Source organism: Apostichopus japonicus, chromosome 22, assembly GCF_037975245.1.
Source record: "Apostichopus japonicus isolate 1M-3 chromosome 22, ASM3797524v1, whole genome shotgun sequence".
NCBI lineage: Eukaryota > Metazoa > Echinodermata > Holothuroidea > Aspidochirotida > Stichopodidae > Apostichopus > Apostichopus japonicus.
This window is the reverse complement of record NC_092582.1, coordinates 16,134,132-16,160,195: the sequence shown is the minus strand read 5'-3', so window position 1 is coordinate 16,160,195 and position 26,064 is coordinate 16,134,132. Positions and strand designations below refer to the sequence as shown.

Here is a 26,064-nt window from a genome sequence, read left to right as displayed (position 1 = left end):
TAAAATATGCACCAGATTGCATCTAAGGACGTTTCAAAAGTAAAAAAAATCCAAAATGGGAGGGGTAGACCCCCTACCCTTAGACCCCTCCCCAATTTCAGTCACCACTTCCAGATCCGTCGGCAATTCAAATTTGACTTATAATATGCACCAGATTGCATCTAAGGACGTTTCAAATCTAAAAAATTGCCAAAGGGGAGGGGGACACCCCCTCCCCTTAGACCCCTCCCCCATTTCAGTCACCACTTCCAGATCCGTCGGCAATTCAAATTTGACTTAAAATATGCACCAGATTGCATCTAAGGACGTTTCAAATCTAAAAAATTGCCAAAGGGGAGGGGGACACCCCCTCCCCTTAGACCCCTCCCCCATTTCAGTCACCACTTCCAGATCCGTCGGCAAATCAAATTCTCCACACCCCCCAACAAAAAACCCTTCGCTACGCCCCTGTATGCAGTGGCCTAAAAACAAATATCGTTATCGCAGTGTATTAGCAGTGTAATAATTATTATAGGAAGTGCGTATCACGTACGATTGCTAGCTTATCTTCATAACATGCTGTTCGTGCAACAACTTAGGACGACTCATAGAACGAACGTTGTCGACGTTGTTGTGCCTACAGTACAGTTCATGACATTCCATAGAGTGCGGTTAGGTAGGCAATATATATGTATTTTATTACGCAGTGGCCAACTGTAGGCTTGTAATTGGCTATAAGCTAAATTTAGCTAATTGCATCTGCCAAACTAAGTAAGTAGCTGAATCAGTAGGCCTGAATGTTACTACGATTACAATCGAGTTAACGGAGCTGACGAGTATTCAAGATCAAAAGAGCACTGACAAAATACCATGCTAAAAAACGACAGTTTGTAAAAAAAAAATCAACACTGAAAGGGGGGAGCGGTCGCTCCCCCCCTGGCTACGTCCCTGGGGGTGACTAAACATAGTTTCGTATTTCGTTTCTGCATGCACATTGGTAAAGTGACACTTGAATCGTGCAGCCATGCCGATCAGAGACTTATACAGGCTCGCGACATTGTTTATGACAGTACGATCTTTTTTTATCACATTGTTTTCGAAACGCCTGCACTAGTAAAAGCAGCACGTAAAAAATGTGAAGTAGTTCTATAACAGGAGCAAAACTGTTTCTACTCGTAATAGGCTAAATTATGAGAGAACATTCCCGGAGAACAAAGTCTGTGGCTTTATAGTGTAGGGAGTAGCATTTCCTTTCCCTGCTGCTAGAGGTTTGAGTAAATGAAGTCATCATGAACAGTCGTTTTCAACTGAATCATCTCTGTTGTCATTTTCATAGGCATCCATACCAAAACCTACTGGGCAGTTCTCTCCGTTAATTGTATACAGCGTGCATGTGCGCAGTTCATGCAAGTCGCTCTTTGTAATGTTAATTACCAACCATTCTGACCAGGGTTATTGGAGTAACCGAACGACATTTGAAAACGGAACTTAACAGGCATGCATGAGAGGTTAGTAATTAACATATCGAACATTCTTGTTTTTCGTTCTAGCTATGGATAGTACTACAGTTATCGACCATTCTAGAGTCAGGAATTTCAATAGTTGCTTTGGATAATAAGAAAGATGACAGTAGAATTATTTTATAGCCTAATTCTTGATGAAACTTGACTTTGGTCTGGCCTTTCTCCGTGTCACGTATAAAGTACAGCAGATTAAAGTTGACATAGATTATCAGTGTTTATGGACACCTTGTAAACCTTTGTAAACAATGTATGGTAAATAAACATCCCTGAGAATACTTTGTAAATAAAGTATACAGAGGTATATCCAATAGACTTTGAGACGGAAAACTAAAAGTGCCATATCATAAACAATTACGACCATAGAACGAACGAACGAGACGAATTAAGATACCATACTTACTAAAAAAAATATGTTTGTTGATATTTTAGTTCAGGGTGTTGGTAAAATATTATATTTTATATCATATATTTTATTGTTACTATTGATGTTTGTTTTCCATGGTCATTCATATAGACGTGTAAATATATGTGTGGATGTTACTTCTTCCCATTCTGTTTAAAAATTTAATAATCGTCTCAAAGGACATTGGTGAGAGGTTTCACCTCCAGAGTGACCTTTTCCAAATGCTCTTTAGGTAACTTTAGGTTACTAACCTCTTGCTTGAGACTCTTACCATCGTCAACCAGTAAGACGTTTCACGACAATGTCACCAATCTTGTCTTTTACGAGGATAACGACTTTGAAATTCGTGATCCATGTACCGTAAAACTTTAACGAATAACACCAATATTATTTACAAGCATTAAGCAATAACGAGCGACGACAATGGTAATGAAGGTTCGTCCTCCCATAAAACGTTCCTTGATTATGATAGGCTCACTATTTTACGGTTACCTTGGTCCTGTCTGAAAACCATCAACCGTGTAAATTACTCACAACTTGGAGGCTTAAAAATATCGTCCATATTACGCCAAAACACATAAATCTACTATCGAACAAAATGTAATCTTGCTCAAGAAATTTATGTTCTAGTTCTAGGAGAAAGCGTGTAGTTCAATGATAAAAAAAAACTACAAAAATAGCTGCACATATTGCCTAATTTACAAAGTACTATGCAAAATATTTGGAGGACCCGGCCCATTACCCTTTCTTATTCATGTAAACAGTAAATACGTGGGAGCTAACAAACTGTATCATATTCTTGGATTTCTTACTCTTTATCTATAGCAAATTGTCTACCATCAAGTTGGTTATTTTCCTGTTCTTGAGCTTTCCTCTGGCCATAATAATGAGAGGAGATAAACACTGGTGCCTGGGATCAATTAGCGGACCCGATAAGAACACATCGTGTATTCATATGATGAAAGTTAGATAAGAGCAAATGAAGACTTAAAAGGGGGGCGGTAAGTTATAGTTGCCTCCGAGCCAGCCATGGACTGATCCTCGACGCCCCTGACCATACCCATACCCACATCCAATATCCTTTGTCTCCGCACTCGTCTCCTTCAAATCCAATTTTCCATCATTCATGACCTTTGGAGAAATCACATGCTCTCTTTTATATAGCATAATTTGTAGCATCAACTTGCATGGGCTTTTTTCCTGTTCCGAAGTTTTGCTGATCCTATCCAAAGGACCCACCCTTTCCTCTTCACCACCCCTTTCGTGTCATGTCTTCGATTCTGGGATAACTCTTTACCCTATCGCAAAGCCCATCCATTCCTTTCCCTTACATATTATATATTTTTTTCAACTTCCGATAACTCGTTTCTATAGTAAATTGTCCAGCATCAGTTTGGTCATTTCTTTGGTTCTCAGTTTCAGAGGCATCTTGAATTGGAGCACGGAAGTCGTGGACGTTGCCAGGACAAAGCTCTTCAATTTTTCAAACGCGCCTGGCTTCACCAGGTACACGTCGGAAGATGATATCTGTTTGGTGTCCCTGAATGTTCTGAAGAACTCATGACGTTGGTAAATGTTTTCATCGACTTGCTGTGAAGGAAGAAATAAACATATAGGTCTACACTGAATAATGATACTAATAATAGTTTAATACGCTCAAGGGCCGAATAAAAATTTACCGCCACTGATTAAGGTAGGGGAATGGAACTTTTGTGGAAGGGCCAGAGGCGAATGATGGATTTTATAAAGGAGGGGGCTGCAGTGGGTCACTGAAGCCGACGCCTATGTATGGGGAGTTACGGGGAGGGGGGGGTCCTCCCAAATGTAACAAATTTAGACGTCAAATGGTGCATAATTACTTCCTATAAATTACGTCTATAAAATAAGCCCTAAACGCAAAGTTTTTTGGAACATTTCCACCCCTCCCGCCCACCTGCCCACCTGCCCACGCCATTGGGTCTTAGTGTACTTTTGAGACTGATGTAGATCTTATATTGTGAACGATCAAAAGACATTTTAAAAGCGTATATACCTGGCCAAGTTTATCTGTATCAACGTTTTGCACCGACTGGCTCTTCTCGTTCGCTTCCAACTCCAGGAAGAATATGTAGTGGGCTCCTCTGCTCTTATCTGGAAAAAGAAAGTTAATTGTGGTTAAGGATAACGAGGGAATGTTATATCATATCTTATGCAAAGAGAGGTTATCACGTCGACCTGCAACGTCAACACTAAGGCAAAACATCAAACGAATGCAGCTTTGTGGGATGGAGAACAAGGATGATGTTTCTTACATATCGTGCAGTAATTGTATTTATAGGAAGAGATACAAGGCCACACGGTATAGAACTGGACCTTTTCAAAGATGTAGCATGAGTACGTCGACCAATGCACATATATACAGAGGGGCCTATGGAATATCTCTCTGAATCTCTCCAACTCTCCCCTACCCGATTTATGAAGTGAGCCGAAGTCAGTTATCCCCAAACTTTTAGGCCCACGGCCTAGAAGTCACGACCCACCCCGACTACCTCCCCTCGAGGATTGAAAAATTACCGCGACCAACGATAACTTATGCGCTACCCAAGTTTGCTTCGCGGCCCTTAGGTTTTGTACCGTCGAAGTAGAGAAACCCCTTATTCTGATTTCAAGTATAACATTTGACGGCTGGAGACCTTGTAAAGACTAACGAGGTGTTACGTTCGTTCGTAAACACAGATGACTGAAATATAACACTTCAGCTAGTGTTTTATGTTTATGAATTACTGGTACTGTATATAAAGTGGTACACCTTCTCTTGAAATCCCACTCATGCCATTTTCTGCGTTTGATTGAATGACACTGGTATGCTTTTATTCTCCTTTCTTGTGCTGTGTGGTATAATATGTGTCACCTTTGGTTGCTAACTGCAAACTCGATTAAATATGGGAACGGAATGTTTAATAAGTCGGCATATGGAAGTTCTAATCACAGACCTCACTGACTCACTCCCATTCTCGCTAATACTTTCAGGCTACGCTTGAATATTTCTCTCTAATATTATACTTTTACCATCTGTGCTTGGTTGAACTGCTGACACCATCGTGCTCTCAGCTACAGAGTAGTGCTTCATCGTCACTTCTGGCCAGTTTGCCAGGGCAGCAGCCAGAGATTCGGCGATAACGACTTGATTAACCTTCTCACCGAATAAATTCAACAAAGTTGCTGTCCTATGGTGAAAAAAATCATGATTTTAGTGTAATTATTTCTTAACGCTACAAAACTCGATCTCTTGTTTGGTATGTGGTATAATGGTTATTCATAAAGCAAGCGTTAGGTATAGAGAGAGAGAGGTTAGAGCACCGGTACATTACGTAACGATGAATTCGGCTATGGCGGTATTAACTGTCAGACAAGTTTCTTGTTGTCATGGTTCTTAAAGCGAACATTTACCGACAGGAATCTAAGAGATTTTTTTCCCTGTCAATTTCAAGGGAGTTGAGATAAGCTAATCCATGACTCCCCCTGTCCTTACCTTATAGCCCTTACACCCTGTAACCCACCTCACAGTTATTTGCACCTTTCATCCCCAGGCCTGACCAGTGGAGGAGTTCAGACGGGTGTACGGTCCTCGGGCTCGTGGCAATTAGCTTGCCCGATCAATATAACATAACGAATAGCGTACACTAATTTCCACGGGGCACGGCCCGGCTCTATGGGCTCCTGTTTATCCTGTTACTAGTGTCTAATATATATTTATTTCCAGATTTCCTTATATACATGTTCACACAATTTACAATACTTCAAAATATTAATAATTCCATATAATTAATGTTAATGTTCGCAAACATTTCATTCATATGGTTTAACTGCCACCCCAGACATCGAATACACAATATAACAACCGGTGCAGAAAATCAATTAATGAGGTAAACTAAAGGAACTTAAGGAAACAATGACTCTTCTCCATCCAGTCCTCTTCCATTTCTTAACATTTCAGTTACATTTACGACCACTCCCTCCACCCACGTCCCACCCCCCCACCTGCCTTTCTTGTCATATTCATTGACATGACGGTACCGAATGACCGTGTGCAGCAGAATATCCTCATTGTTTCTCGCAAGTAAGTTGTTGATAGCAGTGCCGTCTAGAGCCATGTGAGGCCATGGGAATAATTATGTTACCATGCAGACCCCATATTTGAATTCAATTTTCCTGCAGTATGTTATAAAATCGACAGTAGCAGTATGTGTTTTTTGTTTTCTTCTTTGGCGGCTGTTTCCCACCCCCCCCCCACCCCTGATGACCCTTCTCGTCTCTCGTTAGCCCTGGTTAATATATAAGCATAGATTGGTATAAAGTTGTTGTTTTTGTTACCTGTAAAGAAACTTGACTTTAGGGCAACTTTGGTAAAATCCTGTGACCTGTATGACGTCACCAAATCTGTACCGGTAGAAACCCCAGAGTTGTGAGATAACCACTTCGTAGTTCTTACCGACTTCAATTTCATCCACAAAATATGTCTTTGGTTTATCTTCATACCTTTGACAAAGGATCGATAAGAATCAGAACGTCAGGGTCTAAGGGTTACTGATCGATGCCGGCGAAACCAACATGTTGTTAAGAATGACAGACACGATACGATGTACCAATATTTATACAACAACACTGCTATAAGTCATACAAAGAAACACATAGAAGAAGGTCTTTACCATGCATGCAATGTTGATATGGCGCGATCCTCATATGATTTATCAATATGTCATTTATCAATATATCTTATTAAGAACCTTGTGGAGGGGGGGGGGGGGGGTTGCAACTATCACCTCTGCAGTTGTCTGTATTTTGACATGATTGATTTCATATGGGACGATTCTTGTTACAAAAACACTACCCTTAAAAGTCACTTTGTTATTTAAGCAGTCACCAACTGTGTGTATACCACCATTTAGGGCGAAAAAAAGGACTGGCGCTTACAGAGTACGGTATTACCAAATATATGCCGAGTAATGCCAAAGAGAAACGAAGACATTTTTGTGGGAAGCAATCCTATAACGTCGTACAATTAATTGTTAAGATAGACAGCAATCAGATAATTTAAGATCAATGTACTTACACGTCCTCTTCGCTGATAAACTCGAAAACTGCCTCTGTTATATTCAAAACATATTCTTCGTCTCCTTTTTTAAAGGGATTCAAATTTGTCCCAACGACGGCCTCTGAACAGCCATACATCATTGAATAAACTTGTAAACCTGCAAAGAAAGGATACAATGGTTCATAAAGAGACAATAAATGGACAGAGAGACAACTATCACTAGATGATACCGAAAGTATACTGTATTGAAAATAGCAGCGCATCAGAACATGTCGCGCGCATGCGTCAAACATTTCCGTATGCATTGTAACCTTGTTGGAACAAAGTTTGTTTGTAGTTAATCCAGGGAGTTGTTCCATAACAACTCCCTGGTTAATCTCTGTAGCCATATAGTGTAGAGTATACCACTGCCGTACTACTGTACCAAATCAAGGCGGTCAACATTCTATTCGAATACGTAAATGCTCCGACTTACCTTCAGCAATAGTCTGCATTAATGTTTCTCTCATTCGGATGTTATCAATGGCAGTTACACTCCTCATATTAGGCCATAGTCTTCGCATGATCCCCTGTTGACCTTTCTCACATTCTCGTCTGACCTCCTGTGCCCTCTCAGGGTCACCCTCGCCCATTGCCTTTGTTAATTCTTCCCTGACGGACGCAGGAAGAGTCACCTTCGCATTAATGGTACCGTTGGTAATATCCTCCACCATTTCAGGCCAGTGTTGGTCCAAGTACTTAAACCCATCTACCATGATACTTGTAAAAATAGCGAAGGTTGACCCAAGTTCTCTCTCTCTAAGAGCGAACAAGAAATGTATATAAAAGGCAACTTGGATGTCCTCAATTAAGAATCCATCTGGTGGAGTAGAGTAAGCTAGTAACCAGTTTTTCATGGTTTCGTTTATAGCTCCTGCCGATGATACGATTATTCCACCTTCGCTTCTCCTGATCTTTGAGTTGCAATGGATCCTAAACTCTTTTTGCATTGGTTGGACGTCAGGGAAACCCTCAGATTGAATCAGGGATGTTACACCGTAGTAATGACTTAATTGAAATACATCTTGTGGGATTTGTTTCCCCTCTCCAGTGGTGCCACTCGTCACTACCAATCGAGTCACCGGCTCAACCGTCATCACGTTCTTCTCACCCTTCGCTACCCTCTGAACGAACTGCTTGTAGTGGTCGTATTGCGTCAGCGGGTGTTTTGACTGCAGATCTTTCAAGCTGTTAATGTCTTTCAAGTTAAACTTTCGTCCGTAATCTGTATTTTGGTTTTTCTTCATTATAAACCGGATTCTATCTTCTTGAACACCCCGAGGATTCAAGCAGCTCCTACGTAAGTCACCAATCGCCTTTCTTCCGAGGTGAAGTGAGTAGTATCGTAACATAAAGCATGCCAGTGCTGAGAGGAGGGTGTGGTACTTGGAAACACGACGAGTTGATATGAAGAGATAAATCACGCCCAGAAGAAAACTCACCAAAACCATAGGTCCTGAAAGGAGAAAGAGAAATATTCGTAACAATTGAAACTTCCACAGTTTATATTGCATGGAAATTAGTAACTAAAAAGTGAGGTAAAGTTCATCAGCATTAGGCCTACCTATAACTGTCAGTCTTTTCAAAAGATACATTAGGACAGTTGGATAGTACGATCATAGACCATGGCCATACAAAGACCTCCCCACCCCCACCCCCCCTCCCATCCCCATCCCCCAAATCATCTTAACACGACGCTTAAATAGCACCCCATGGTTGCGCACATTTTCGAATAAGTTGCTTATGATTTTGAATGATCATGCGATAAATAGCATGTTAAAAACTACTTCTTGAAGCAAACTAACTGGTTTTTGTCCAAAATGGCCTGCCATACACGTAGGTGTAAGATATATATACAGTATATATACAGTACTCGAGGACACACTGCATGTAGTTCTGTGATCAGTGTACAGTGCAGTGAACAAAATCCCGTGCATTTACCGTGCATTTGAATACAAAGGTGTGTGCGTGAATCGGCAGAAACTGTTAGACAATTATGCATCGCGTGTTGATAGAAGGAATCTGCCATTTGAGTAGACAGTAAATTGAAAGACTTGCTTACCTGTGATGAATACAATGATAATGCTGGTTACCGACCATTCTAAAGCACAGCACCTAAGTATTGTGCACAGTAAAAAAGATATCAAGAAGCAAGTAACTGCTGTGGCCGCATATTTCAGAGCCATCTTCGTGAAACTAGTGTACGACAGATCGAGCCTTTTCGCGTGTGACGCATATACCTTGCATACGTTTTTGTCTACATTTATTTATACACTTCATCGCATATTGGTAAATATATTATAGACCTAATCATGAACAAACAGAGTTGAAAGGTCTTTGAACCGGATAATCCCACTGCAGTCGGACGGCGAAGGAAGAGGGTTGACCCTTGGGGGGGGGGTGTGGTCGAATTGAGGGCAGGGTGAGGGTACAAACTGAGCCGCTATAAGGATGTAGTGGGACACTAAGTTTAATTTGGGGGAGGTGGGGGCCGGGGGGACCACAATTAAGATCACCTCGCACTTTTCGGAAAAATGAACCCTCGGTGCAGTGCAATGGTCTGCACCACAAATTCAAGTACTGAGCCTATAAAAATGTATTTGACTATTTTTAACAAAACTGTATTTTTTCGAAAACAAAATGGGCACCATTTACTCAATTTCTCACATCAAAATAAAGGGCAGGTTCTTTTTAATTACGAAATTGAAAAGGTGTACTATTCATTTGACTAAATAACAGGCACCAACTTTTTCGCAAAACTAACCCGAACCCCCGCCCCTCAGAAGCTACGTCAAGGGCGGCGGAACCGGGGGCACGTGCCCCCCCCCCAACTTTTCCTCGGGTTACAAATGTGCCCTTTTTCTACATAAAAATTGTACTCTTGGTCACCTTATATTAGGCCAGCGATATTTCAGTAAGAGATCTAATCCTAATTTAGAACTATCAGGGGCGTAGCCAGTACATATATGTATGCACTGTATATACAGTGCTAGACTAGCTATTGTCTAGACAGGAAAAACTATTGAAATGAACGTAGCAAGAACATGGCTAAATAAATTAGGTGACCAATTCTTCTGTCATCTAGGCTGTCATTTCTATCGCGTGTTGTTTCATTCAACACTCTACCCGCCGAAAAAGACTAGGTTCCGATCATCTCAGTTGGTAGAAGTCAGTGGCCTAGGGGACAAACTAAAACGAATGACAGCGAATGACCGAATGACAATTGACTTTGTACAGGGTTAATTATCATTTGCGAATGACAGCGAATGACAGCGAATGACAACGAATGACAACGAATGACAGTGTTGAGAAGAGATAGAATGATTAACGGAGTGGATAAAATATGGTTATTGGTTTTCTGCGCAAAAATGATTTGAGGAAAATCGCATGTTACGTGGTTGCAGGGTTTTGGTGTAATTTACGGATAGAAACCACAGGGAAAGTTTTATGTGTGAGAATGCGCTTGAGTGCTGTGCTTTTTACCTCTGTAGATTTATATAGAAAGATAACTGAAGCCGTTTCAAGATTATAGTATTGTTAGTTTCTAACAATTAATATCGGAAAAATGACGTTAAATTTACTTTTTAAATTTAGACTTACAATTTCGCTTACTATAAGGTGCGTTTTTATCCGTACTTTACTAGATCTAGATACCCACGAAGTCTGAACTGTGATATCCGGTTGAAGCAAATGTCTGTGCTGTCATTCGTTTTAGTCAACGCAATTTTTTAGTGTGTACAACATATTGTCATTCGTTATGTGTAACGCAATTGTCATTCGTTTTAGTAACACCCGTGGCCTAGGCCCCTATAGGGCTGGATCGTAAATTTAGAGCGCAAATGCAATTAAGTTCTTCTTATATCAGTCGGTTCAAAAGCAATATTTTCTTAATAATTCATGATATTTAAAATGTAGCAGGAACTCTCTCCATTAAAAAAACCCGGCAAAGACGGTGAATCTGATTCTGAAAGCCTGAAACTGAGAGACATGAAGGAACTTCGGGTTTGCCGCGCCGTTAAGGTTAGAGGTCAAATGAATGACGTCACATCAAAAAGATGTCACTGAAAGCCAATAATAAACCTATTTTCAAAAATCGTCACAGCCCTGCGAATAAGGTGTCTGTGTACGTTATCTGCTGAGCTGCCCTGCGAATAAGCACTTCGTTTCGTCCAGGTCTACTGCTCTGTGTATATATTAAAACAGATTGAAGCAACATGGCGGATGATTTACCAGAAGGATGGATGCTCAAAACCAGTAAAAGCACTGGTAATTTAGCTTGCAATTTCTTCTTCACAGGTCTAGTCGATCGCCCAAGGCCTAGCACAAGCGCATGTTTTCGCACCCTACTTATGCAACCAACACAGTATTTGAGCCTAAGCTTAGCCTATAGAAATATTGTGTAGGCTAACACAGTAACAGTACTGCAAGCCGTACGGGAGCCCCTTATTAGGTTAAGCCTAAGCTACTGTATGCTGTAAGCCCAACTTAGGCCAAGGTTCAAAATTTACTTCAAGCCTTAGACTGTGGTTAGCCTGCAGAATAGTACTAACTTCAAGCTTGGCCTACAGAAATAACAAGTAGACTAGTAACAGTAGTAGGACCGAGCATTAGGTACAAGATTTGAAAAATCCTATGCGCTGGGTGCCCAGGCTCCTTTAAAGGATTGTCTGGTGGCCCAAAGAAGTTACCTTAAAAAATTATAAATAATTTTCCAAACATGTTGTCAAAGTATGAGAACGCTAATGTTGCGTTTGACAGAGCAACGATTTTTTAATCGTTAAGGATAGACATTTCAAATATGACTTGAATAGTACAGAACGTGACGTCAGCTATGCTAATGCAGATTGCGACATAATCCACCCTCCGTACAGTACCTATACGGTAATCACAACAAGAACGCGTTTGTATACAGATAAATTTCTACCTTAATTTCCGGTGAAATTTCTTAGAAATAAGATATGTTTTCAAAAACTCCCTAAGCCGCCAAGTAGTAGATCGGTGATTTTGTGGTCTTTGTGTAACACAAGGTAAATTTTAACAGCAGACTGTTCGTTGTTTAGGCTATACATCGCGCTATCCAGCTCCAACGCGAAGAATGTTCGCATGTAGGCTATACTAACGCTGACAATTGGACAGTTCTGCGAAGCCTAAGCTTCTCAGTGCTACATTCTGCTCAGACAACGATTCCGATAAATTTCTTCCATAATTTCCAGTGAAATTTCTTGTTAATTAGATGTGATTTAAAAAACTCCTTAAGCCGCCATATATGTAGTAGATCGGTGGTTTCGTGGTCCTTGTTGAACACAAGATAAGTTTTAACAGCAGACTCTTCGTTGTTTATACATAGCGCTATCCAGCTCCAGCGCGAAGAATGTTCGCATGTGTAGGCAACTCTAACGTTTACAATTACAACGGACAGTTCTGCGAAGCATAAGCTTCTCGGTGCTACATTCTGCTCTGACATCGATTCCGCCAAGTTTCATCTTTCGATGTTACGAATACTTTACAAGTTTCCTTTTACTGTTAATTTGATCTGTGAATTTTATTTTGAACAGCGATTTCGAAGAACAGTTTATGAACTGTGGTTTGAGTGTGAGTTTACTATTTGCAACGCTATAAAAGTACACCAACTGGGCATCGTAGGATATACGTTCGCGAGTATGTACATTATATATATTAGGCAATCCAGTGTGCTTACACGTGAGAGCTCATTTGCTGCGGAAATGGGAGTGCTAACTTCAAGTCGTCTGTTTTGCGTATTTGCAAGCACCACGTCAATCACCATATTGAAGCGTTCGAACAAACGGTACTTTTGGTGAGAAACTGGTGAATTTGAAAACCAGATTTCTACAAGAAGAAACATCAAATGGGGACAATTTTTACATGGTTAGAAAGAGAAAAATAATAACTACAAGGACATAGGCGTAGGAGCCTCATTTGATTTGGGGGGGCTGTAACCACTTGCCCGAAAAATATGACCAAAATTTTTCACGCGCTCCGCGCGCGTTTCACATGTTATTGTGCTTATCATATACAGTAGGCATTCTTCGGTTATTACATCACATGCCAATAACAAACAATCATTTTCCGTGTTTTTACCCTTCCATATTGGTTAGAATTATTGGGCAAGTCGTTACAACAATAATGATAATAATATCAGTTTAACCATTGAAAAACACATTGCAAATTCTTCTTCTTTTCAGTAGGTGCCAGTGGCGGAGCTATAGGGGTAGTGGTCAGGGGGGAGAGAATGGTCTGTAGGGGCGCTTTTTCGACACTATCTAAGCGGATCGCCACCACAGGTTGGCGCGGAGCGTAAATTGTTTGAGTAAAGATACTCCCTAGATCGCCGGAAATGACCCTTTCCAGGCCTTGCTAATTTCAAGATAAACGAAGAATAAATAGGTGCCATCGCCATTTGTCAGAAAATTGCACCAACAAAATGTGACAAATGTCAAAGGTATTTGAGAGCGCAATAAAAAAGTCAATAATCGCGAATAAGTAAAGAGTGGTAAAAGGCTGAATAGGGCACCAGCAGTCCATTTGAGTCCGTCAGAGGGGCATCCGCCCCCTCTGACTGTATGGACGCTCCGCCACTGGTAGGTGCCCAAAAAATTCTCAGCTTATTGCCCGAATTTTCACCAAAAAACTTGAAAAACACATTGCAAATTATTTTCTTTCAGTAGGTGCTGGAAAATTCTCAGCATATTGCCCGAATTTTCACCAAAAATTTGAAAAACACATTGCAAATTATTATTCTTTCAGTAGATGCCAGAAAAATTCTCAGCATATTGCCGAATTTTACCCCCAAAAAATGAAAAACACACTGCAAATTATTATTCTTCCAGTAGGTGCCCGAAAAATTCTCAGCATATTGCCCGAATTTTCACCAAAAATTATGGTTGGGGGGGCTGCAGCCTCCTACGCCTATGTACAAGGACAATGTATCAAAATCTTCCACCAGACAATTCCTTCAATAAAATAAGAACGCTATAATTTTACATAGGCCTAGGCTAGGCCTGTTCGGGCTACCAAACTTCATTGCTGTAACTCTGTCAGGTAACCAACATTAAAAATTGTCAGGTTTTCTGGTGCTGCATGGTAAAGTACATTTCACTAGCCTAGGCTAGTTCTGTTTTGTACAACTTACAAGTGGACACAGCACAATTAAAACTGAACATACCCTACTGACGCAGTGTCTTGTGCTTAGCCTACATAGTGTCTTGTGCTTTTTGCACAATCGCAGTTGCTAATTGTCTTTTCTACGTGGAATCAGTTTTATTCATAGCACACCTCTAACATTCCTGCTAAGAAAGTTGCGACTTTGTTTGGTGACAGTTTTCATAAGACTTGCAGTCTAAGTGTTGAGCATAGTTGGTCAAACAGAGTACTACATTTTTCCTAAAGTGGTAAAGAAGTTTAACCCCTGATCGACCTCGCAAGAGGTCCTGTGGGGGATAATAGATTTGGTATCAAAGAAAAGACAAGTTTTTTTGTTGTCTTGTTGAGCCATGAATTGTTGATACTGTAAGTGAACTATCGTTACAATATCATTCAATAGAAAGCCATGGGTGAATGAAGATAAGAACCCAAAGTCAGCCCTGGACAAAGGAGACAAAGAGCCAGTGAGGGAGAGATTTCTATTGAATGGGATGTAAGTTCTAAGGAATGAGAAGACAGATTGGTTTCGTTTATTCGGGAAGTGTGTGGTTACGACTTGGTATTTCAGGAGGAGATCTTTAATTAATGGGTCTTCGAGGTTGTTTTTGTATAGGTTAATGTTAAATTCTTCAAGAGGTTTAAAAACAGTTAAAAAAGAGTAATACATCATACAACAGGAAGGATATATAAAGGTAACAGGAAGAATAGACTCGGCTTGTGTTTTTCAAAACAAATTTGCTAGCAAACAGATACATGCATATCAATTACTGGGGGGAGGGGATTGTGATTGTTCATTTAAAAAAATGAACAATCCTACTGCAAAATAAGTTTTTGGGACGAAGAGGCCTTCACGTTTTGATGTGTGAACAGTCACGTTGCGCTGGATGCATACTTATAGTAAGGCCGTCTGGAAGCAAATCTGAGAACTGTATTTTCTTGCTATATGGGGACTGACGATTCAACAGTGTTTGAAAATTTTTTACAGGCTCTCTCCAAATGTTTTTTGGGCTACGCACAGAACAAAGATCCTGATCCGCATATATTGCTTTGAAAGAAATTGCCTAGCACTGAAGTACCCAGACAAGTAAATTTCACCACCCCTTTGTTTCTGTACAACAGTTCTAGTAACTGAAAGTTTCGTTCATAGACATTTACGTAAGTGTTTGACCGATAATCTGTTTGATAATTGGCATCTTTTGAACCACTGTGGAGGTTTCAGCGTAGGTGAAAACTGGAAAGTGAAAACAATAACATTAGGCTTTGTTCATTGTGAGTTCTACGTACATTTAGACTTTTCTGGCTAGAGAAGGGTTGAGCTTCATAACTGTTCAGTTTGAAAATGCGCCCAAGATTTTACAAATGCCATAAAATGATGAAATCAAGGCACCAAATACTTTTAAAAATACCTAAAAATGTTTGACGACAGTCCTAAGTAGTCCTACTGCATTACAGTATTTTGTGGTTAGGCAAACATTCTTATGCATATTTTTGCAAAAAAACCCAAGCAACTGTTTTTTCCCTGACCGCATGTACCATACGTGCTAAAATAACCCCTTTGCAATAACTAAACTCCTTACCGCAACCCACAAAAAGCAAGTCTGATTTCCAGCGACACGCACAATAAAGTCAATGGGACTTTAGTGTGTGATTTCCCCCCCATGTAGTTAAGTCAATGGAGAAGCGCCATTGACTTATATACTGTGTATCATCGTTTGAAACAACGTACGATCGGAAATTTTCCCTCGCAGATGGTAGTCATGGAAATCTTGAAGCAAACGTTTGGGATTGTTTTATTTTTCATAATAAAATAAACTGTTAGCAAACTGCTTATCAACTGAAGATCCAGGTGTAAGAATATGTGTAAAAGTAAGTTGGCCTGACCTTTTGATCCTGCTAGGATCGAAACATCAGGCTAACTTGGTTTTACACATTTTTCATATGAGATTATATATTTCGATATCAGCTAACAAAATAACGAATATTTTATTTCTGTGCGATATACTTTTCACTTTATTTACATTGGAGTTGCAACACTGATCATTGTTATAATACCAGTTGTAAAAGCTGTCCCTAACTTTTGCTTTTTGGTTTTGATGAATGTTGTAACCTTTGCATTCATGATGGCGTATGTACAGTATGTGGGTGTGCATGTGTGTGTGCGTTTGTGCTGCCCAGCTTGTAAACACGATATGTCAAGAAGTGAAAGTTGGACCAAGTTCATGTTTGGTGTGTAGATGTACCATATTGAGTACAAGAAGCCTATTGTTTTCTGTGGGGGTCAAAGGTCATTTGGGGTCACCAGGGGTCAAAATGTGGAAACCTTGTAAACACAATATCTCAAGAAAGGAAGCATGGGCAGACCTCATATTTGGTGTGACAACGTACCGTATTGAGCACAAGAACCCTATTGTTTACTATGGAGGTAAAAGGTCAGTTAGGGTTACTAGGGGTCAAACTGTCAAAACCTTGTAAACACGATATCTCAAGAAAGGAAGCTTGGGCAAACCTCATGTTTAGTGTGTAGATGTACCACATCGAGTACAAAAAGCCTATTGTTCTCTGTGGCTGTCAGGGGTCATTTGGGGTCACCAGGGGTCAAATTGTGAAAACCTTGTAAACAATATATCATAAGAAGGGAAGCTTGGGCAAACCTCATATTTTATGTGTAGATTGAGCACAAGAAGCCTATTGCTTTCTGTTGAGATGAAAGGTCATTTAGGGTCACTAGGGGCAAATTGTGAAAACCTTGTAAAACACGATATCTCAAGAAAGGAAGCTTGGGCAGACCTCATATTAGTGTGTAGAAGAACCATGTGCATTGAGTATAGGAAGCCTATTGTTTTCTGTGAAGGTCATTTCGGGTCACTAGGGGTCAAATTGTCAAAACCTTGTAAACACAATAGCTCAAGAAAGGAAGCTTGTGCAGACCTCATATTGTTTTGACGCAGTACCACATTAAGTACATGCAGCCTTTCGTTTTCGGTGGAGGCTTAAGGTCATTTAGGGCCACCAGAAGTAAAATTGTGAAAACATTGTAAACCCGATATCTCAAGAAGGGAAGCATGGGCAGACCTCATATTTAGTGTTTAGACGAACCCCAATGAGTACATCAAGCCTATTGTTCTTGGTGGAGGTCAAAGGTCTGTTGGGATCACCCGAGGTCAAATTTTTAAAACCTTGTGTCTGTAAATCTGTCATGGCCTGAAACATAAAGAGTAATTAATACTTTAATTTCAGATCACTCAAAAGTCATATATTGTAGTCTCAGAATGTGTTTCCAGCTTACTGCACTTTACAGTTCAGTGAAAATAACACTGTTCTATGCAATTTTCAGATGAAGATTCATTTTATTGAGTTACTGTATCTGTCGTTAAAAACGTTAGGGTGATTCGCCAGATTTATTAACGAGTCCGTAGATTCTACAAACTTCAATTAAAATTTGCAAGCCCCGCCCAACAGATCATGCGCCAATCAATCTCTCCATTTTGTTTGCGATCGTAAGGCCTAAGCTTACTTTTACTTCGTAACTAGTCTGTCTCAGGTCCCTGCTCTCGTTTCTTCCTCTCGTTCTTACTGATGTAGCTTGTGAAATTGTGTCAATTCCTTCCATTATGATTGCAATGGACAAACAGGTGTTTTCAGACGTTCCTCTGTGGAATTGTTAAAAGTGGATGATATGAGTAGGCTAAAGGACTGCATTAAAGTCTTGATGGGGCTGCATGTGTAGACAATTTTGTTTACAAAATTTGTGTAATGAACATGCTGTCATGGGCGGTAGCAGTGGTTTACAGTAAATCGTTTGCGCCGTACAGTAAGAGCAACAGAAAAATAAATTTCTTTCTTTCGATTGTGACAGCTAGTCTCCATTGAACCCACCTGGTCAGAGTGCATTTAGAATGTAAGAAACATTGAATCTACTTTGGAAGTTTGTTTTCCGAAATTCATCAGCAAACACGTATTGAGACTTTAAACAGGTTCTGTATTACATACCACTCTCAGTCATCAGCATCGATTTATTTGAAATGCACAGTTAGAACTGTAGTGAAAGTAGCCTATTGTTTTTGGTGGAAGTCAAGGTTATTTGGTGTCACCAGGGGTCAAAATGTGAAAACCTTGTAAACATGATATCTCAAGATGGGAAGCATGGGCAGACTTCATATGTAGTGTGTAAAAGTACCACATTGAGTACAAAAAGTCTATCGTTTTGGTGGAGGTCAAAGGTAATTTGGGGTCACCAGGGGTGAAATTGTGAAAACCTTGTAAACACGATATCTCAAGAAGAGAATAATGGGCAGACCTCATATTTAGTGTGTAGAAGTACCACATTGAGTTAAAGAAGCCTATCGTTTTTGGTGGAGGTCAAAGGTCATTTGGGGTCACCAGAGGTCAAATCGTGAAATACTTAAAAAAATGTACACCCTCACTATATAGATACATTACGTCAGATTCATGAAGAAAACTGCTGATGTTACATAATCTAAACCACAATGCATTTTTTCATTCTGGTTCAATTTCTCTTTGCTTCAAGCAGTTCCTGACAGTTACAAGTAGTTCCTTCCATTTTTGGTGAATCACATAGATTAAGTATAGAACTTTAAAACCAAAGAGCAAAATCGTTATAGTCACTGCACTGCTATCCTTGAAAAGGACATTAATGTCCTCAGTGTTGTGATGTTACTGTTTACCCATCAGGTCTTATAATGATTTTCCCCATTGTTACTCCACTCCAGCAAAACCAAAGTAACTACAGTACTATGCTGTTTGGAAGATGTGTCCTTCTCAAAGGCATAACTTTATGAAGTGATTAATCTAATAATGATATCCCTAAAGTGACTCTGACTTCTTCAGCAACAAATATCCTGTTAGGAAGATGTGTTTCAGAGGCATTTATGAAGTAATGTGTCTAAATAGGGATTTCCCCACAGCTACTCCAACTCCAGAGGGAAAACTCCCTGTTAGGATAGCATGAATCAAGGAAGTAATGTGTCAGATAAAGATTTCTCCAAAAAAGATAAATGATTTCCCAACTGTCAGAACTCAAAAGTTTCTTTCACATTTGCCATCCATACCAACAAACTATATATTTTTATAGAGGGCGTAAGCAGGAAATGAAATTCATCAACATCCCATTACAATCGACTTCCACTGAACAGAAGCCAGTAGAAGAGTGCAGGGTATTAAAATGGGTGTGAAGGCTTGCGCACAAAGAAACGTCTCATGCCGGTAATCTGACCTAGTTTCATATGAGGTGTACCAGAAGTGTTAGACACTACCATGGATCCCAGAAATACACACACAGCTTGCTATCGTCGGTAATTAGACACTAGTGTACAGTCAGTACATTACAGCTGCGGTCAATACACACAGCACAGTGTACAAACAATACAGCGATGGACATCTCAGGTCCAGCTAAAGATAACAAGGTATCACGTTTCATTACTGTCTACATTTTGTAACAACAAGAAGAAAACTTCACTTGCAAGCAACGGAAAGTTAACTTTTTCAGAGCGGGGCACACGGTTTGGGGCGAGTCTTCAATGCCTTTAAATTACTCCAAAATTTTTTATTACTGTACATGTTTATTATCATGTACATGTGTTTGTCAGTTCTTGGTTCACATGGGACATTGAAAGTTTTTGTGTTTGTTTAATGCATTTGATTAACACCAGTTAGTACAACTTTTACAACAGTGTTTTGAGGGCTCCTCTGAAAAGCAGGGCTTCTGCACTGAGCAGGACCACCCTCATTAGAGATGACAATAATAATAAAATTGTCTTAATTCTTACCCTAACTGAACTGTATTTTCTTTTGCTATGGACATTTTTTAATACAAATTTGCAGAAGGAATGTATGGGATGATAATGGTGATTATGTGTGTGTGTATGACACTTAGTTCAGAATGATAATTGGGATACATTTCATATTTGGTATGAAGGTGCCCTTTAGGTATAACAAGTTTGGGATTGTTTTTGAGTCCTTGCCGAAGGCTTATACTTGGTACGTAAATGGGCCATACTGAGCAGAAGAACCCTATTAATTTTGGTGCTCATCTCATGAATATTAATGAGGTCACGTGGTCAAATGTAAAAATCTTGAAATGCTAATAACTCAGCAACCAAAAATCAGAATTTATATATACGTGGTATTAGTATGATGGTAGATAGCAGGTACCTGGTGATATATTTTCAAGTTGATATGATGCATATTTATAAGGGGGCGGGGCTTAAGTTGATTTTCACTAAAATAGCTTGTAAACACGGTAACTGAACAACGACAAGTTGGATTGAAGTCATATGTAGTACATAGATGCGCCATAGTGAGTAGATAGATGAACCCTATTGATTTGGTGCTCATCTCATTAATAATAGTGAGGTCACGGGTCAAACGTGAAAATGTCCAAATGCGAATAACTCTGCAACCAAAATTTATTCATACTTGGTATTAATGTGCTGGTAGATAGTGGGTACATGGTAACATATGTTCAAGTTGATATTATGCATATTTATAAGGGGGGTGGGGCTTACCATATATGGTAAATGTGTTCAAATCATGAAATGTTTGGACACTGTCACTTTTTTGTCACAGAACATGTGATGATACTTGGTTAATATATATCTCTTAGGCATGTTTGGCAGTTTATCTGGCATTGTTTGCAGAATATTTTACTAATCTCAATCATCCTACAACAAACAAAAAAAACATGGTTATTAACATATTAATTGAAATCATGAGAATAAAGCCAATCAAACATTCTAAATGGTCTCCTGGATTTCATTGGTTCCCTGTGTTGTTTTAGGTGAATTCGGTCTTCCAGTGTCCTTTTACGTTTAAACAGGGGGTGGGGGGGGGGGGCTTATAACCAGGCAGTAATGCCCTCTCGCCCTAAAGCTTGAGAAATGAGAAAAATTTGCTGTCTCGTTGCATCCAATAGAAACTTTACTTTTTTACTTTTGGCAGGAAAAGATTATTATTTCAATGCGAAAACCGGAGAAAGCCAATGGGAAATGCCGACTGGAGCAGACACGGACAAAGTCAGATGTGCCCACCTGTTGGTGAAACACAACGAATCCAGAAGACCGTCATCTTGGAAAGAAGACACTATAACTCGAAGTAAAGACGAGGCTCTAGAGATTCTCAAAGGTACAGTATATAGATAATCAGATATTCCCTTTCGGTAGGAAAATTCAACGTTGATTCAAATTGATGACTCTCGGAAGTAGTGTCAAGTTTTCTTGTGGTGGTGGGGGAGGGTTGGGGTGGGGACTAAAATGGATCTTGCCCTGGGGTTTGATAAGAAAGTCAAGCTACACAAAGAAAGCCTGTAAATTCAACGATTGGTTAAATGATTAAAAGTTTCCAAGTGAATCGGTGATGATTATAGTCTCGTCTTCTTCTTCAACACCGTGAATTAGAGATGCACCGGATCCAAATCTTTGGATCCGGCCGGAACCGGATTTTGCCGGATAGTACATGAAATCCGGCCGGAACCGGATTTTTTCATTACACAAAAGAAAATCATTAAAAAGAAGTAGAAGTATGAAACAAGGAGCAAATGTTAGGTGATGTATACCCATATTATAAAGAAGGTGAAATTAAGACCCCATTTAGTGGGTCAGACCATTGAGAAATATAAATTAAACATGTTAAACCTAATTTTTTCCTTACTTTGAAGGTTTTTATTAATTTTTGGAAATAGTTTACATTGATTTAAGTTAATACCAACACCTTTTTAAGGAATAATTCAGGCCAGATTTTGAAAAAGATCCGGCCGGATTTTGAAAAATATCCGGCCGGAACCGGATAATTGCTCACTATCCGGCCGGATAGTCCGGCCGGACCGGATATCCGGTGCATCCCTACCGTGAATGCTGCCCAATGATGACGTGAAAAATAGTGAAGTTCAATTGAGCGATTTAAATTATCCAGCTGGCATGTTAGCGACGAATTATGACACCCTGCTTATTCGAGTGATAATCCAGAAAGACCGGCACTTTTAAATATGTGCGCCGAATAGTAATGGATGACAGAGATGGTTTCACAGAGATTGCATGTCCCTGCCATCATTGTATCGATGTCCTTTGATACCTCCTCCTTGTAAAGAGGTTCACCTGTCTCGAAAACAAGTCAATAACTCCAAAGGGCAGGTAGTTCATCATCATTCCTGACAAACGTGATCAATGACTAGGAAAGTTAGTCCTGGCGATACCAGAACCTCAAATCTTTCCGAAATGATGAAGGGCAAAGATGACAAGAGCCTTCTGCCTTTCCTTTCGTCCGCTGTACCATAGGGTCAAGTTTAGGGATGCACCGGACCCAAATTTTTTCATCCGGCCGGAACCGGATTTTGCTGGATAGTCCATGAAATTCGGCCGGAACCGGATTTTTTCATTACACAAAAAAAAAATCATTAATAAGAAGTAGAAGTATGAAACAAGGAGCAAATCTTAGGTGAGGTAGACGCAAACCATCAGACCATTGACAAAATTAAATTAAACATGTTACACCTAATTTTTCCTTACTTTGAATGTTTTTATTAATTTTTGGAAATAGTTTATATTGATTTAAGTTAATACCAACACCTTTTTAAGGAATAATTCAGGCCAGATTTTGACAAAAATCCGGCAGGTTTTTGCAAAAGATCCGGCCGGATTTTGAAAAATATCCGGCTGGAACCAGATAATTGCTCACTATCCGGCCGGATAGTCCGGCCGGACCGGATATCCAGTGCATCCCTACTCCACTGAAAACAATAGGCTCAAGTTAGTAAACTCTCACTTTATTGTTGAGTATTGATCAATACAAGGGCAATGCACACTGCAACGAATTCAGATTCTCGTGATTTTTAGTGGCCAATTTTTCTCATCGCCTTTTTTTTTCCTCCTCCCCCATGACAGGATTTCACAGTCGGATCAAACAGGGAGAAATCACATTACAAGAACTGGCTGTCACAGAGAGCGATTGCAGCTCGGCTAGGAATGGCGGCGACTTGGGATTGTTTGGTCGTGGACAGATGCAGAAGCCGTTTGAAGATGCCTCTTTCCAGCTACAAGTGGGTGAAATGAGCGAGCCCGTCTTCACAGATTCTGGAATTCATCTCATCTTGAGGACGGCATAAAGTTGGCCCTGGAAGCATTTAATCTTGTATGTCTCTTATTGATCAAAGGGGTCTGATAGATTAAACCATCAAGATTTTTTCCTTCAATGCCCAGAGCTTCATACTGTGCTTCATACTCTTGTCATGCAAAACCAAAATCTACCACTCCCAACTCCACTATAGAAGCACCTCTTCCGTTCTTTGCCAACATTATTGATTTGCGATTATTGATTATTGATCGGCGGAACAGTGCGTTAGAAAGGGAGTAGCAAACCCAAACAATCATCTATATCTGATATAATTTAAGTAGTTAGCAATAGCCTCAAACCACTGAGAAAAATCTGAATATGCTTAAAAGAGCTGTACTGGTTCTATAATCAGGTCAAATAAGTTTGACCATTTGGTCAATGTGTGATGTCATAGTGTCTCTCAGGGGCAGATCCAGGACTTCAAAGAGGAGGGCACTGAGATCATACTCCTCCCTCTAAAAAAATAACCCCAAAAAAAACAGATTTTTTGAATTAATTTTTTTGCAAAGTTTAAAAAGGTGCAGACTCTACAGCACCATGGATCCATGCATGCCACTGTGATGTGAAATCTGTTTGGTTCCTTTTGTTTTTAACTCTCATTTGCATCGTAGGAGTAAATGGTGTCGTTGCTTATAGCCTTTACCATTGCTAGCATGTAAAGGTAGTTTTAGGAATTTAATCATTGTCTAAGCATTGGCAATGGGCATTCTATGGAAGTTTTATCCTCTTAATATTAGAAAAGATATTTGGAGTCTTTCTCACAAAATTGGTCTATCCTTCGAAATATGGACGTATTATGAGACTACTGTTGACTGGTAGGTGATCAGGACAGCGCCACCTATCCCACGCACGATTTCGGAAAGAAACGAAGAAAAGTCACAATGTTTGCTGTTGTGGTCAAGTGGTCGAGGCAGTGGACATGTGATCTAAGGATTGCAGGTTCGAGTCCTGGCCAGATCATTATGTTGTTTCCTTGGGCAAGACACTTTATCTCCATTGCCTCTCTTCACCCAGGTGTATAAATGGGTTCCTGTGAGATAAATTGTCAGCTGGGCGCGGTTTAGCTGCTGTCATGTGGAGGGATTGTCTCTAAGTTTGACAGGTTATCGTTGACCAGGGTAATATTGTGATGCTATTTTAGCACCGTTATCGGTGGATATTTCTGCGCTTTAATAAATCTGTTCTTAATTAATGAAAAGTAAAAAGAATTTGCACGTACCACCTCTACCAAACAAAGAATTGAAATTGAATAACGAGTGGCTCAGTATATGGTGGAATAATAAAAAGCCTGGTTTCTACCAGAGTGAATGAATTTAATCTTCGTGGTTTCCCATCACAAAAATGAAGGATGGTTGTTTGCATTTGCTCCTCCTTTACCAAAATCAGTTAACTAGATGGATCACTCTTGTTTTCTCCTTACTAAAAAATGAATAAAAATGAGAACAGCACTTGAGCATATTAAACTTAATCCACTTCAAATGTTTAACTTGCTGGCATGCAGATAGTGTGTTTGCCTATAATTCTCCCCCCCCCACATTATTTTGGGGGCAGGGGGTACACAGTTTGCCATTATCTTTTGTGGAAGATCAGCAGAGTATGCCGTGTGAAATCCTTGGTTCTCACTTTGTCAAATTGGTTTTAGGAGATCTTATCCTCTTTGTAAGTCAGACAGACCTCTGTATATTGCCAATACTTGTTGATTTGTTCAAACTTCAAGTCATTAATACTTCGTTACTGTAAAGTCATTTAATATTTTTGCCTCTAGGTTTTAGCTAGATGTGCTGATAGTCTTCAACAGTACTTTCCTTGAGGTTCGTACCAACGAGAAAGGGTTAAATTGTACATGAATTGTAAAATATCTCAAAGCTCAAACCAGTTTTGCTTGTTTACAGGATATGGGATTAAAGGAAACATTCATTTTCTACATTTTCTTTATCTCGCGATAAGTGGCAATGTGTGTATGTGGGTTTTGTAAATCCCTCAAAATAACACTCTTCCTAGCCCTCGCCACCCCTATTATGTGCAACCAGGTTTATCAATTTCTTGCTGATGGGCAAAAGCAACTTTTGTGGTGTAGGTGATGGTGTGTGTGTGCTAATGTATGTGTATGTATGTATGTGTGTGTGAAATCTTGAACTTCACACCTGGAATGACATTGCCCTTGTGCGCAAAGTCTATATTCAATTTTTCACATACATAAATTGCATCCAAAAATCACTAATCATTGTATGGTCTGTTTTAAGCTAGAAATCTTGCAAACTGTGTAAAGTCTTGCAAATCTACAGTTGTCATTGATGTTACATGTGTAATTTAATATCTGTATTTAACTTTTGAAGTCTCACTCTCTCATTTCTAAGAAATGATAGTGTTGCTATCATCTCAGCATTTTCTTTCCATTTTTATACTTTTTTTTCTTTTGTAAAGTCTTCATGTCTAAATGTGTTTACTTTTTCATTTGGACTGATTATACGGAAACAAAACCAGTCACAAAGTTTGTCAGATTTTTGTCTTCGTTGTGAAGGGCTTGAAAATCCTTTAATAATCCCAACGTGTACCCCAACGTGTTTCATGGTTAGCTCATGTCGACCTATACTATAACTACAATGTAAATAACGACAACACATACTAACTGCACAGATTGCACTTTAATGCTATGAAAGTAACAGAACAGAATGTATTACGTTTATGTAAAAACAAGAAGTTGTTCCACATTTTGTAACGAGACAACCATATTTCTGTCAAGATGTCCAAAATGGGCCTTG

At 39.7% G+C, this 26,064-nt stretch overlaps 2 protein-coding genes across 3 annotated transcripts; one reads left to right on the top strand and one right to left on the bottom strand.

Annotated features, from left to right (window-relative positions):
- Positions 1–1,214: 1,214 nt before the first annotated feature.
- Positions 1,215–25,785, top strand: LOC139964196 (uncharacterized). Of its 2 annotated transcripts, none has more exons than XM_071965601.1 (3): positions 1,215–1,487; positions 21,137–21,319; positions 23,074–25,785. In XM_071965601.1, the coding sequence occupies exons 1-3, from the start codon at positions 1,481–1,483 to the stop codon at positions 23,292–23,294; spliced, it is 411 nt and encodes a 136-aa protein (XP_071821702.1). In that variant the 5' UTR covers positions 1,215–1,480; the 3' UTR covers positions 23,295–25,785. The 2 variants fall into 2 exon arrangements, with proteins under 2 accessions (XP_071821702.1, XP_071821701.1); XM_071965600.1 differs by lacking the exon at positions 1,215–1,487 and adding an exon at positions 11,104–11,284.
- Positions 2,336–9,270, bottom strand: LOC139964192 (uncharacterized). Its single transcript, XM_071965596.1, has 7 exons — positions 9,081–9,270; positions 7,455–8,474; positions 6,998–7,136; positions 6,259–6,423; positions 4,954–5,111; positions 3,938–4,035; positions 2,336–3,495 (listed from the first exon to the last, which is right to left on the bottom strand). The coding sequence occupies exons 1-7, from the start codon at positions 9,202–9,204 to the stop codon at positions 3,274–3,276; spliced, it is 1,926 nt and encodes a 641-aa protein (XP_071821697.1). The 5' UTR covers positions 9,205–9,270; the 3' UTR covers positions 2,336–3,273.
- Positions 25,786–26,064: the final 279 nt, after the last annotated feature.

Coding starts and splice junctions, on each gene's coding strand:
- LOC139964192 (XM_071965596.1), bottom strand. CDS start 9,204: ATGGCTCTGAAATATGCGGCCACAGCAGTTACTTGCTTCTTGATATCT. Junction 5,112..6,258: donor AAAGTCAAGTTTCTTTACAG/GTAACAAAAACA, acceptor TTTTCACCATAG/GACAGCAACTTTGTTGAATT. Junction 4,036..4,953: donor AGTTCAACCAAGCACAGATG/GTAAAAGTATAA, acceptor TTCTTTTTCCAG/ATAAGAGCAGAGGAGCCCAC.
- LOC139964196 (XM_071965600.1), top strand. CDS start 11,233: ATGGCGGATGATTTACCAGAAGGATGGATGCTCAAAACCAGTAAAAGC. Junction 11,285..21,136: donor CAAAACCAGTAAAAGCACTG/GTAATTTAGCTT, acceptor TACTTTTGGCAG/GAAAAGATTATTATTTCAAT. Junction 21,320..23,073: donor GGCTCTAGAGATTCTCAAAG/GTACAGTATATA, acceptor CCCCCATGACAG/GATTTCACAGTCGGATCAAA.